Source organism: Galendromus occidentalis, unplaced genomic scaffold (genome assembly GCF_000255335.2).
Source record: "Galendromus occidentalis unplaced genomic scaffold, Mocc_1.1 scf7180000077198, whole genome shotgun sequence".
Classification (NCBI taxonomy): Eukaryota; Metazoa; Arthropoda; class Arachnida; order Mesostigmata; family Phytoseiidae; genus Galendromus; species Galendromus occidentalis.
This window is the reverse complement of record NW_003805186.1, coordinates 155430-168454: the sequence shown is the minus strand read 5'-3', so window position 1 is coordinate 168454 and position 13025 is coordinate 155430. Positions and strand designations below refer to the sequence as shown.

Here is a 13025-nt window from a genome sequence, read left to right as displayed (position 1 = left end):
ACTGAAGGAGACTGCATTACTATTACCAATGCTTCCGTCAGAGAGTACAGGGGAATCAAATCACTGACGGCGACGACCAATACGGTGTTCAAGTTCGCCCGAGAAGAACCAGAAGACGCTGATATGGAAGAGCTCTTGAAATGGTGGAAAACAGAAGGTTTAAGATGCGAGTTCGGGGAACTCAGAGTCCTGCCGACAGAAAATCCGCGAGAAGAACCGTTGCCGAAGAAAGATATCAAGTGAAATCACCGATGATTTGATTAAAATGCATGCATCATTGCTATTTCAATAATTTGTAGACTAGATAATCCTAAGGGATGGATAACAAAATCCAGACTGGAGCGAGAGAGACGAGAGACGTTTTCACGTCCCATAACACGGTAGTGTCGTAGGCGCTACTGGCCTTGGCTTTTTTTCCCACCCCTCCGTTCGATCGAGGTCTCATCACGATTTGCCTTTTGCGGAAGCTATCATGGGAGTCCTGCTTTGAGACAAAACTTAAAACCAGGAGTTTCGCGCGAATAATAATAATCGACTAGCTTTCGCGTCGAAGGCTATTTTCGAATGCGTTCATCGGTGAAGTCCTATTTCACTGCCAACGAGGCTTCATGGACGTGCGTGAGCCGGTCGCGCTCCGAGTCTTCGAATAACGTTTCGAAAATAGGCATAATTTACTCGGGTGGTCGACCGTCGGTGGCGGACGTTTGGTATTCCTCTAAAATTGCAAAGTCGCCTATTAAGGTTTCTATCAGAGTCGTGGCGGGGAGGGGGAAGAGAGGGCATGGGCCGGCATGCCTGCGACGTGGAACTGCCTCGAGCTCCGCTCGTATTCTCGCTCGCGTTGGCGGAGATACGTTCCCGGAGCTTTCGCACAATTCACGATGGGCAATGGTGCAGCAAATAAGTCCAGAGGATCGAGAACAACTGCGAGCTGGTCGCGAAATGGCGAATGGTTGCGCGGTGGGACTCGCCCAAGGCAGGTATGGAAAGCGAGTGGCCGATGGGAAAAGAGGGTGGCACCGAAGACGAACCCTTCAAAAAACGGAGTTCATCCATGCGTCGAAATGCGACGCTGCTCGCTCGCCCGTTTGCTCACAGGGCCAGATTTACTGACTGACTGAGAGATTCTCGAAAACGGGATCGCTTTCGTATCAAAATGGCATCTATTCTGAGCGTGGACAGCAGAATGAAAAGCGACACCCTGAAGCCGCAATCGGCGGCGCCGGGAGTTCTCGACATCTACATAGAGAGAGGCATTGGAAAAGAATGAGAACGGAGGATTCCCCCGCCGATCTCGACTTCGGGTGAAGTCGCTCTCGGTGTTTTCACAACTTAAAAATACCACTGGGGATCGATCGAAGAAGAAAATCCCTGTACCGACCGTCAGCAAGTCGTCTCCCCTCTTCCCTCGATATACAGGCGGGCGGGGGAGTCTAGCGTTCCGATGTGGTAGGGTTCCGCAGCAGAGAAGGCAGATTACCGGTAGGTTCTAATCCAGCGAGTGCTCTATGACTGCATGAAGGAGAGTCCGAATGAATAACTCACCCACGGCGACGTTCGAAGTGATGGTGACGCCGTCTTCTCTTTCCCACGTGACCACAGACACGTAGTCTCTCACATAGCTTGGAATGTGACATCTCAGGACCGCTGTGTTTCCACTTATGACGAATTCGTCATACACCTGAACCTCGTAGCGTTGTTGGACGACTGGAAAGGAAACGCAAGCTGAGTTTAGTTCTCGAATTATTTATCAACTCCACTTTTCGGATGAATCTGTAACGCTACGAGCGAATCGTAACACGATTTAGCGGCTACTCTCGTCTCGCGAGCTGGTACGTTGCCAGATTCTAATTACCACGATAATTTTAATTAGGTAGTCTGCTTCGCGAGCCGTCATCGCTTAGTGTCGCATCGGGACGCGACATCACTCAAAACAATCGGCCCATGTGTACTCGTTGGGAGAGCCCGGATACGTTGTTTGGAGTTCATGGCTGTCGCGCTCGTGTAGTCTCAATGTGTCACAATTGCTGCCTACGGTCACCCTTCACGATTGTCCATGCTTCGCCGTTCTGCTCCGACCAGCGCTACACGAATATTGATTACGACCCGGAAGCCGTTCGAAGTTCGCGTGTATTCGGTTTCGCGGGGCATTTTCTCACTCGAATCGTCGACGTATGTATGAGTGAGTTCCAGAGAGGTGGGGAACGGCGGCGGTGCGGCGACGCCGAAAACTCGCGACGAAATCGCCCGAGAGGTCATTATCGATAATGTGTCTGAATGTTCGCGACATTTTTTACCGCATTTCGTTGCTCCCCCATCGCTACTTTTCCGACGCGGCCGACGAACACATTCGTTTGACGAATGCTGCTCATGAATACGACGTTGAATCACACCGGGGTAAAGGGACGGAAGGACGATGAACGGATGTCTTCATCCGTCACTTTGTTTCCGATGACATTAGCGACTCGGCAACCCCTCAATCGGAGCATCGAAGGAACGACTACACCCGCATGCTTCAGGATATGTTCAAAAATGAACGAGGAAATCGTCATCGTGAGAAATTCATTATCGGATTCGTATGTGTTCGCTTGTGGGGGCTTACGATCTCCGAAGCGATGTGAAATCAAGTGTTGTAATCGAATGAGCTGCGTTGTTTTCTGAAGAGCAGCTTCCGCACCGCCTGCAGACCGACAATAAGTGCCCCGGTTTGAGCGAAGCGGTTTCCCGAGGTTTCGCGAATCAAGGAGGATCAAGTAGCGTCAGCCTTTCGGGCTCTTCGGTGGCCTCTGGGGGACAGAGAAGAAAGAGCATTTGTTCCTTTCTCTGATACTACTCTCAGACGGCCATTCTGCAGCCGCCTTCACAAGCTCCCACCTAGCCTTGTATATTTCCTTGCCTAGAAAGTCGGAGCATCAAGTCAAATACTGAGAGGGAGAGAGGCAAAAAAGACCGCGGTTACTGGTGATGACCCAGAATTCATACGAAGCTGTGGGAAATCCGTACGATCTAATACGGAACTTCGTCCTCGGTTCGCGCGGTCAGTGACTATTGGAGCGTTTTTTTTTTCTGAGACGTATTCCGGTCTTCTGCGTGAGGTGGAGCTCGAGCTTCCTCCGAACACGATTCAGGAACAAAACTAGCCCGGCATGGAGCTCGTCTCTATCTTGTAGCGTCTTGTCTTCCATCGCATTTGCTGAAGGGAGTTCCTCCTTCGCTGAGCGTGTCCTTCCCTTATCTACAACTTTTTTCTCCTCCAACTTGCCTACCGACAACATCGCGAGCAAGAAAGTCGTACGAATGCAGGGACGTCCGTGCGTTCCTATATGGGATGTAGTATGTACATACGCTTATATTCTCAATGTGACTGGCGGCGATAGCGTACCTGCTCACGCCATCGCCTCGGGCGGCAACCCGCATGGCGAGGCCAGGACGCTCGCAATTTTTTGTGGCTCGCGCTCGGTCGGCGGTGACAAAGGCAAGGCTCTCTGTATCGTTTGTTTCTTTCATTATTTAATATCTCGGCGAAACAACGCCTCGCTTGTGTTGTCATAACACACGGTACCCGCGGAATGCTCGGCCTCGTGAGTCCAGTACAAGGACAAACTCTGCGCGGAAATGAAGCCGGAGGCGGTTCGCGGCGACCACCGACAGAAAGCGAGACCGGTAGCGGAGTTCAGAATTCTCGACGGGGAAGAAGGTAGAGAAAAAAATAACATAAAATGCACTACTTCGTCTACGAGCTTGTTTACGTACCTGCTCGGACGCGGACGTCCCGGGACCCGGCTGTTCCCACAGCGTTGGTGGCGATGCATCTGTAAGTCGTTGCATGAACATCCTGCCGATAGCGGTTGGCAGCGAATGGTTGAAGATATAACGTGCCATTGGGGAATGTTGTCCGCAATCCGTGCACCGTCGTCACCGGCTGACCGTCGTTCGATGTCACCCACTGGACCGTAGGACTGGGAATTGCCGCCACGGAACCGCAGTGAATCAAAGCTCCTGCGTTATTAATAAAGTGTACCCGAGATGGTGGTTCAGCCATGAAGCGCGGCGCTCTCTGGTTGAGCTCGACGCTACTTCCATATCCGGCGTCGGGATACCCTGCAAAAACGGAAAAAAGAAGAGCCTTAGTGATTACGGGACGTCATTGCGGTCTCGAGTTCGATTAGTTAACGTGATTCGAGTAGGGCGGCTTTCGCTCCTGACTTCCCGACTGACCCATGCGTTCGGATACGAGTTTCCCACGGACAAGAATCAGGGAATTTCCGCGAGAGAAGGAGCGCGGCAGTCTCTAGTCGGTCACGGTCCCTCAGCTAAAAATCAGCTTTCAGAGAAAAACGGGGCGATGGGCGGCGAGCGGACCCGCGGCGGGTTGGCCGAGGTCGGGAACGGGCACGGGAGTGAGGGGGGAGGCGTGGGCATCAGGATCTCAAAGGAAGAAGGAGAGCCCCATAGAGCAGTGGGGTAAAAACTCAGCGAGGGCTAAAAATCACTCTCTCATCAAAGGTCTTCTCTTTCATCATCGTCCACTTGCGTTGATGAACTCTTGTTCATCTCACTCAATGGACATCGACCACCTTTGAATTCACTTGACCACCTGACTCCGCACTAGCGTGAGAGCGGAACAAGCTGAGACCTTGGGGGAATGTGAGAAGTAGGCGACCTTCTCCATGAGCTGAGAATCACACGGGAACGATTCTCCCGTCCGTATCCCCGCCAGCGAGAATCCACGTTTTCGAGCCGACCATGAGGAACACAGTCCGGAGGCAGGGAAGTCGGTCGCGATCACCGAGTTCCATGGGTCTCGATGTGGATTCATCAGAGATGAGCAGCCCCAGACCATAAGTATTGATGGAACGTTCGGAGGATTCTCCGTGCTCTCTTTTGCATCCTCGGCTCGAGCGTTCCCTTCTTGCCTGCTCCAAGCGACCCGCATGGAGGAACAAAGTCCTCCACCCTGAAAGAGCTCCTGAGAGGCGAAGAGTTGCGCATCTCTCAGGACTCGCAACCGGAGTCGGAGAGCAGGTCAGGAGCGCGAACGGATTGTGTGACGGAGGAACGGCGGAACTGCGGCGGCTCCCCAACCCGCCGTAGCTTTGGGAATAGTGCATTCTTGGGAGCCCACGGGACCGCCCGAGCCACCGATGTGGCGCTAGTGTTGTGTGAATTTCCCCGTGCCCCGGGTGCATACGAGTCAAAAGGGGACCAAGGTTCGACAGTGTGAGAATTACGTCGCACCGTTGATTGTGTGTAGCTCGCGGTGCGGATTCGGTATCTTTGGTGATTTCCAATTGAAAATCCGTCTCCCACTATTCTTTTGACGATGAAGACGTGTTTTGCTGGCGGCAAGCCGACAACCACTTCTTCCTGTCGTTCCCCGTTCGAAAACGTGGCTCGGTGGAGTCTGGCTCTCGTTCCCGCTGCCGAACACCGAGCATCTGGAGGAACCCTATCCCTCGTACGCTGGTTTCCTTTCCCACCGAAGACCGCTTTCCCTCTGGACTGGGGACCCCGTTTTTCTGCAGCGAACACGCGTCGTCGTGAGGCGCCCGCACTCGGAACGAATCAGACCACCGCCAGTGCGCAGTCTCGTATTCTTTCATGCTCGAATTGCGGTTACCGTGATACAGAGATTCAAATCTGCCGCTCGCTTTGCCTGGCTCTCTGCCTGCAGACCGACCGATCGACCAACCGACCGACCGACCGAGCGTCCTTTGTTCACAATTGCACTTATCTCGTCTGTTCCGTTCGTTTGCGTTTAGGTGGGCCGCTTGGAACGATTTGCAACTCGACCGAACTGCCAGTGAAAATCTGGAAAACAGCGTGCCGAATCACAGAGATTTATTCTCGTTTGGAAACAAGTCTCTCGATAAGACTTTCCGTCTTCCTTCTCTCCATGCGAAGGGTCTTGGATCTGTTTCCTCGGGATACTGCCAGCGGAGATGCACCTCGATCTCCATCGCCGTTTCTCGCTCGCTCTTCCGAAACTTCCTCCCTTCTGGAGATGCATCCGCTCGCTTCGGACTTCGATCAATGCGCGGAGCGACGCCGATAGCGCGCCGCGAGGAGCTCCTTCAGTTATGTCTTCGGCTTTTCCCCTCCACCTTCTGCGCATCTCACCGGGGCACTTCCAATTCATACAGAGCATCTAATTCCGTGATGATAATGTTGAACCTGCTCGAGCCAAGGCTTGATTTCCGCATCCGGAGGAAAGCCCGATATACTTGACACCGTCATCTCGGGGAGGAAAGCATGGTCGAGGGTAGAAAGATTGAACGGAAAGATTAGGACGTGTCCCTCGTTCTGGCGTGAATTTTGCTCTTCCTTATAGAGTGAGGCGTCTCAGTCAGTGCAACATATTGGATGAATCCTTCCCGATAGCGCCACTGCTCGGGCTGCTCCAACGCTGTGCCTAATGACAGCAACAACGACAGGCAAGAGTAAGGACCGTCGAAATTGACTGATGAATGGGTAAGTGCCATAGAGCACGGACGAGGAGCTCGATGTGGAGCAACACGGAGGGATGGGGCGCGGGACTCTTGTGGAGCGAAGATCCCAGCTCGGAAGAGCCTCGTCCGATCGAGATCCTGAAGCTGGGACGAACCTTTCGTGGTCGCCTAATTTCTCGCCGAGTCATTCTCCTCGAATTGCCTAATAGTGCTCCGGGAGGGAACCGATCGTGAAGTTTCGCGTGCTCCTTGAACAATGAAGGTCTCGCCAAAGAGTCCCGAGCTCCAGAAAAACTGCAGGAATGATAGAGCTCCATACGTTGCGTTCCACGATCTTCACGTCAAAAGCGCGGCAGGGTCGACGGGATTCCCGAGGCTGGCTCAAAGAGATGAAAAGTTTCGCTTCTTCGGAGATGATTTGAATTTGAAATTAGTCCGTTTGTACTAGTTTCCGTCATTTTTTTTCTGAGTCGGGCTTTCAGAACTCGGGATCGTACCATATGTGCCGCCCCTTACTCTCTCAACTCCTAAGCCTAAAGCAGCTTGTCGAGTGAGCACCGCTACCGCGTAGTCCTCTCAATTTCCTGCTCGACCTCCATTCTCCACTAGGCGGCTGGGCGCCTCATCCTCGGGTTCCACTCTGCTTCTCATACAAAGCGACCATTCCCCAGCTCTTCCAATTGATTCCCAATTCGCTATCGCCAGCTTCCCTCCCTTGTACGGTTTTTCCCTCGGTGGTCCGCCGTTTTTCCACATTGCTCGGAATTCCCCTACGAAAGCGAGAGGGCTGAGGGCCGAGTCACTCTCCCGACCACCACTTTGCTCCGTTTTTCCCCCCGAGTATGCATCGCGCTCTCATTGCGCGAACACCCCCATCGCTCGCTTTGACCAAACAACAAATCTAGTCATCCGTTTTTCTCAGCGTTTGACCTCGCGCATTTCACTCTTTACTTTCGAAAGTCGAAAGATACAACTAACAGTTTCCATATCCGCAAGTGCTCATCTGATACGTAGAAAACAAATCACCAGGCTCGAGAAGACACCTTGAGGGGGAGCGAGCAAGTTTAGCAAAGATCGCAGGCGGAGGTGTCGCTCTCTCCAAGATGAACGGTGTTGCTTATTGATGACCCGCGCTGTCGACACCACGACTCTTGTAAATCATTGATTACTTAGCTGTCTCGTTCTGATTCTCTTTCCTCTTCATTGTCAAGCGTATTGTCATCTCTCCTCCCTCGTCATTCCAGCGCCGATGTCGGCGTGATTTTGCGGCAGCATTCCGACTCGGCAGACAGATCGACTGCTTGACGTGAGTTCATCAATTGCCGAGAGAGGTTCACGTGGGACTCTCCCATCTGGGTCGCTCGCTCCGAGGGAAGATCGACGTCGCGTCTTGCTACCGCTGCGACCGTTGCTTGAGAGTGATCGAATGACTTGATTAGAACGGAGCCACAGGAAAGAGCGAGGCGACCGTGAGAGCGGCAACTCATGGTGGATCTAATAGTTTTCCATAGCTCGGTCGTCCCGACAACGGTAGCTGTAGCTTCCAGCGTCGTCAGTCTGTATCCGTCGTATCTCTCGGGAACCGATCTGCACGGCAGGCGTGCCATTAATCTGAACGTTTACAGTCGATTTAGCAGAACGCCATAGCGGGGGAGGGAAGACTTCTTTCGCCTCCTCCTTGTCGCTCGCGCCACTCGTCGGCTTGTGAACGACGCATTTGCTTAGGGAGACCGCGGTGGCGGCAGCAATAAGAAAAATAGCAACAACAACCACGTCGACAGTGCAGAGAGAGTGCGAACGCCAACGACCTTCGACAGCGGAGTTGTCAGAGACCGTTGGGTGGGGAAGAGGTCGGGGAAGCGAAGGGCAACAAAGTTTCCGCACAGTATCAGCGGCTCCGGCGGAATACTCTCAAGACCTTGATTGGGAGTTGGGAAGAAATGGGAGAGCGGGTTGGCGGACAGATGCTTGGGGGCTCTAGAAGATATCATGCGAGTTGTTATCGGGCAGCAACACAACTAGTCCGATCGGCTTCATTAGATTGAAATTAGTTCTTGATTACCATCACAAGGAAGAAGACCGGCGGCGAGGGAATGCTGACGCGAACAAACAGACGTTCTTGTTTCCACAGACGATAAAACAACACCAAGTGCCTGACAATTGTTTTCACCACTCGATCGGACTTTGTTTCCAACCGTCGAGAATATCTATCTTAATACATGGGGCTCTCCGTGTTTGTGTGTGTTCGTATGAGAGTCTCTATCTATCCGCCTGAGCTCGTCGCTGGGTACGATCTGTCACTCATACACGCTTGAGTTGAGACTCATTGAGACCACCATGGCCCATTCGTTCGCCCAGCCGCCGCCAACATTGCCTCGGCCGCTATTGAAGGAATTGCGAGAAGCGATAGTGGAGGAGAGATCGGAACGGAGAGGGGAAGAAGCGGGCTCGAGGCCAGCGATGAGGAAGCGCGCAAGCCAAGGGGATACGTAGTATGTAACAAGCCCACTCCATCATAGATATATCAAGCGTGGTGGCGGCAAGACTGGCTTATCTGAAGATGGTCGGCTCGCTTCGTCCGAGGGACATCGTTGACCACTGGACAACTGAAGGCATTGCCGGAGGAACGTCGAACGAACTTCGATTCGAGACGCGACTCGCCGGGAGCAAGAGAACACGCCTCCGAAGGGAGACCTGCGAATTCGTGCTGATAACGCAAGAAAATTCTCCTTCCGAACGCCGGTTCCGACGATACAGGTATAAATTATTTTGACACCGAGCTGGGTCTCTTGATCGTATTGCCCCGCTATCTTCCTGGGACCGTCCCATTATGATAGGCAAATCGGGACTCGACCGTCCCGAGATCGTTGCGTCGACCCACGACTTCGCGGGCTCGGAGACAGAAATTTCTTCTTAGTCGCGAGAAGAGGTTGAGTCCCGCGGTCCGGATGTCCAACGCAAGCTGGAGACGGATGGGAGGAAGTCGGACTTGAAATCACGGACGAAAGCTACAGAGGCTGTCGGTGCTAAAAAGGAATTGGAGCAAGCCTTCGGAATAAAGCGAACAAAGAAAGACGAGAGCGACACGAAAGCACCCTCTGCTTAGCAGCTCCTTTCTTCCTAAGTCTCTCGTCCGTTCGCGCGAAATGACGATACTATCTCTCCGCAGCACTTTGTCAGCGATTTCTTTCCGCAGGGCAGATTGCCCAACGGATCCCGAAGGACAACATCCGAGCACCTGTATATTCCCCGCTCCCTCATTTTGAGGCAAGATAGATATTGAAGGATGGGGAGCGGCCTCGAATTTTCACTCCGGCTGGATTCCGATTCGGAGACTCTCTGGAACGATCATGAGAAGAATTCTGAATTCAGAGTCCATCAGAGAAAACTCCGTTCCGACGGAGCGCCGAGGATATTCGGCGGAACGGTAGCCGGAACACATACATCGACCGTACGAGAGTGAATGGTGCCGTCATTCCGTCTCGCTGGTGTCAGAAATCCTTCCCGCTCTGCTTGTCCTGCTCGCCGCAGTCAAGGTCTACTTGACATGAAACACTGACCGCGGTCGCCGAGCAGAACACGCCGACCGGCGCCGCCATACCGGTTATGGCAATCGGAAGTAGTTGGCAAGAGTTAGGGGACGACCGAGCAGGATATAGCTAGTGCGTCGTCCGACATATGTCCTCCGGTGCGCTTGCCCGCTTGCTCGCTCGCCAGTTCACCTACTCGCTCAGTCAGTGGCGATGATAAAGCAGCGGGGATAAGCATGTGGTCGCTCGGATCGCTACGCCTTTTGCTCTGTGGAAACCGGACCTCCCTAACTGTGTGTGCGGAGTTTCCCTGCGAGTCCTCTCCGAATGAGATTTCACGTATCGCTCCGAATCGAGAAGTAGCAGCCACGCCATTGCTTATCCCAGTGGAGAAATTGAGGATAATTTCGGGCATGGAATCATGTTCGTTGGACCGAAACGTTGCGCTCCCAGCGAAGCCGAGAAATTCATCAAGGAGCGCTCCTCATCTAGTCGTTCAGTTACGCCGATCGTAGTTTCGGTCGCTGGGCCTGCCCGCTGTCGTTTCATAACCTCTGCATAGCGTCCTGGATGTCTTCATAAGGAGATAATAGACGTAACAGGTCGAGTTAATCTTCATAAAGGCGCGTATTAGACTTCATGCTGAGCGTGACTTGCAGTCTCTGACGTCCCTGTTGCCATTGCCGCTTCGGGCGCTCATGGGTCTCTACTCTGTAGCTCGAGCTGGGTTTGTGGCTACGAGGATGTACGGCCGCCGCGGCGTCAGTCGTTGGAACTAGAGCTCAACGGGGCGCCTCGCCGGGAGAATAACGCAACGGGTACCCGTTCACCGTCCTGTTGCCTTGCATACAACTCTGCGTCGGTGGCATGGAGAGAGGAGTTGCTTGCTTGCAAGCGAGCTGACTGCTGCATCGTTCTTTCGTTCGTTAGCAAGATTCATATTCCTTCGCCTATTATGCTCGTCAAGCGAACGCCGGCCGACGACAGAGAGTCTCAAGTTTTCTTGTCGAGTTGGGCGCATTCGAAAACAGCGGAAGGGCTTCTGAATACGGTCGCGCCCAAGCATTTCGATCCGGATTTCGAGGCAGGTACCTTGTTCAAGCCGAACGAACAGGAAGGAGGACTGAATTCTTCGCATAATGGCCCGCATCCCCTCTCGGTATCGAACGATCCGAACCTGTTCCGAGCGAATGGCTCGTGAAGTCCGTCCGACGTCACATATTCTCTCACCTCGGGATCGAGGTGAAGGGACGGACCCCTCCGCATTCCTCCTTCATTCAGCGTACCGACGCATCACTCGAGCTTAAGCCGATACAGAGTCTTTTGAATCGACTTGGACGAGCAGAATCGAAGGGTGGGCCTCGTACTATAGCAGACAGCAGCGCTAGCTCCTCTCTGAAGACTGAGTATTAATTATCACTAGCGAGCAGCAGCGATCATCATCATTATAATAAAAGCGCCAGGTCTACAAAATCCCGTTTTCTTTTTTGAAGCTCTGAATGAACAGCGCACACAGCGTTCGACCGTCAGATCGACGCACAGACTATCAGACCGGCGACGTGCAACAGTCGCCCCACCCTGAACCGGTTCCGCTCACGCCAAGGAAGTCGCTGTCGAACGAGGGCGTGGTGACCGGCGGATCTCCTACAAAATATCGATTAATATTAACTTTCCTCCTTCGTACACTTGTCCGACCGCTGCACGCTCTTCCCACGAGTTCGCCTTTGTCAACTTGTTCTCGGGGTCCGGCCGAAGTCTCGGGACGGCATCGACAACACGGTCTGATCCTGGTTGTTTCGGCCGTATTTTCGGGAAGCTCGACGTGAGGCTCAGCGATTCTCAGAGCATCAAGAAGCTGAAGTCAGAGCACTTTTCTCGAAGAAGAACCCATTGAGTGTCCGGGCTCTGCATGGAGTTTTCTTCCTGGACTTCAAATTTTTACAGCGTGTGGAGCTCTCGCTCAATGCGACGAATCGTCCGCTGAGGCGAGAATCCAGGCACTGAAACATCACCCGATCCGGAGCCGCCCACACTTCCCCGGATAGCTCCTCCGTTCTTCCCTCTACAACCCAGAAGAGTCTGGGATCCGAATTGAGAGGGAGCTTGAGTCTCGGAAGGAACACACCGCATGAAAAGGTGTTGCCGACCGGAAGTCTCGCTAAACATCCGGCAGCCTGAATCTCGAATCGCTCAGCGGAGCTCGAGGCTCCGGCCCTCTGCGAGCTGCCCTCGGTCCTTCTGGAAGAGCGGAACTTCCTTCTAAACGCAAGGAATTCCCGTGTCACGACAGACCGCCACTAGGCGGACAAGACTTGTCCATCAAGTGAACGATGACGCCCAATATTTATCGTGATGCATGCGCCGAGGAAAATACTTATCTTGATCCTGTCTCGTCTCTATACAAAGAACAATAACAATTTTCTGGCCGCTGCACCGAATCGCGGAAACGCGAGAGGAGAATGTCGGAGCAGCGTCCTTCCCCTTATCCGTTACCATTCTCGGCGGATGGAAAAGTCTGGAGTGGACTGCTGCTTCCTCCGTTCGTTCCTCGCGCTCGCCGGCTCGCTCGCTTCTTCGTTCGGTCGCTTAATGAACTGGTCTCTGGTCTTTTAACAAAGACAAAGCAGTGAGATTATTCAGAGTCTCTCCCGATTCCTCTTTATTCTAAGCTTCGAGATCGATCCGCTTTCCTGTTCTTCTTTTTTCCCTATCGGCGCTCTTATCGCGTCCGCCTCTGAAGATGATAGCAGTAATGAAAAGCTGTCGCTGGCTGGCGAATGAGCCGTCCGAGCGGCGAACCAGCGAGCGTAAGACCCGGCTCGAAGCTGCGATCCTCAGCTGGTCGGAGCGAATTCACCTGGCTCGCGGGGAAAGACTCGTGTCCGGTCGTGGCTCGAGTGTTTACTGTCCTCATCGGAGCCATATTTCCTCATCCTACTACTGGAACCTCGAGCTCTCTGCCATACTCGCAGGCTGATCGCGACTGATCGTATATTTGAACACATGACGGGCTCGTTCCAAGGTCCCAGAGTTCGAAATCGTCCAC

The 13025-nt window shown here is 53.2% G+C and overlaps 1 protein-coding gene across 1 annotated transcript in view; it reads right to left on the bottom strand.

Annotated features, from left to right (window-relative positions):
- The window catches only part of LOC100907170 (hemicentin-1), a 13353-nt gene extending 9131 nt beyond the window's left edge, over nucleotides 1–4222 (bottom strand). The window contains exons 1-3 of the mRNA XM_029111035.1: nucleotides 4219–4222; nucleotides 3754–4101; nucleotides 1546–1707 (exon numbers count right to left, since the gene is read on the bottom strand). Coding sequence (XP_028966868.1) covers nucleotides 1546–1707; nucleotides 3754–4101; nucleotides 4219–4222 — 514 coding nt within the window. The remainder of the gene's footprint in view (nucleotides 1–1545; nucleotides 1708–3753; nucleotides 4102–4218) is intronic.
- Nucleotides 4223–13025: the final 8803 nt, after the last annotated feature.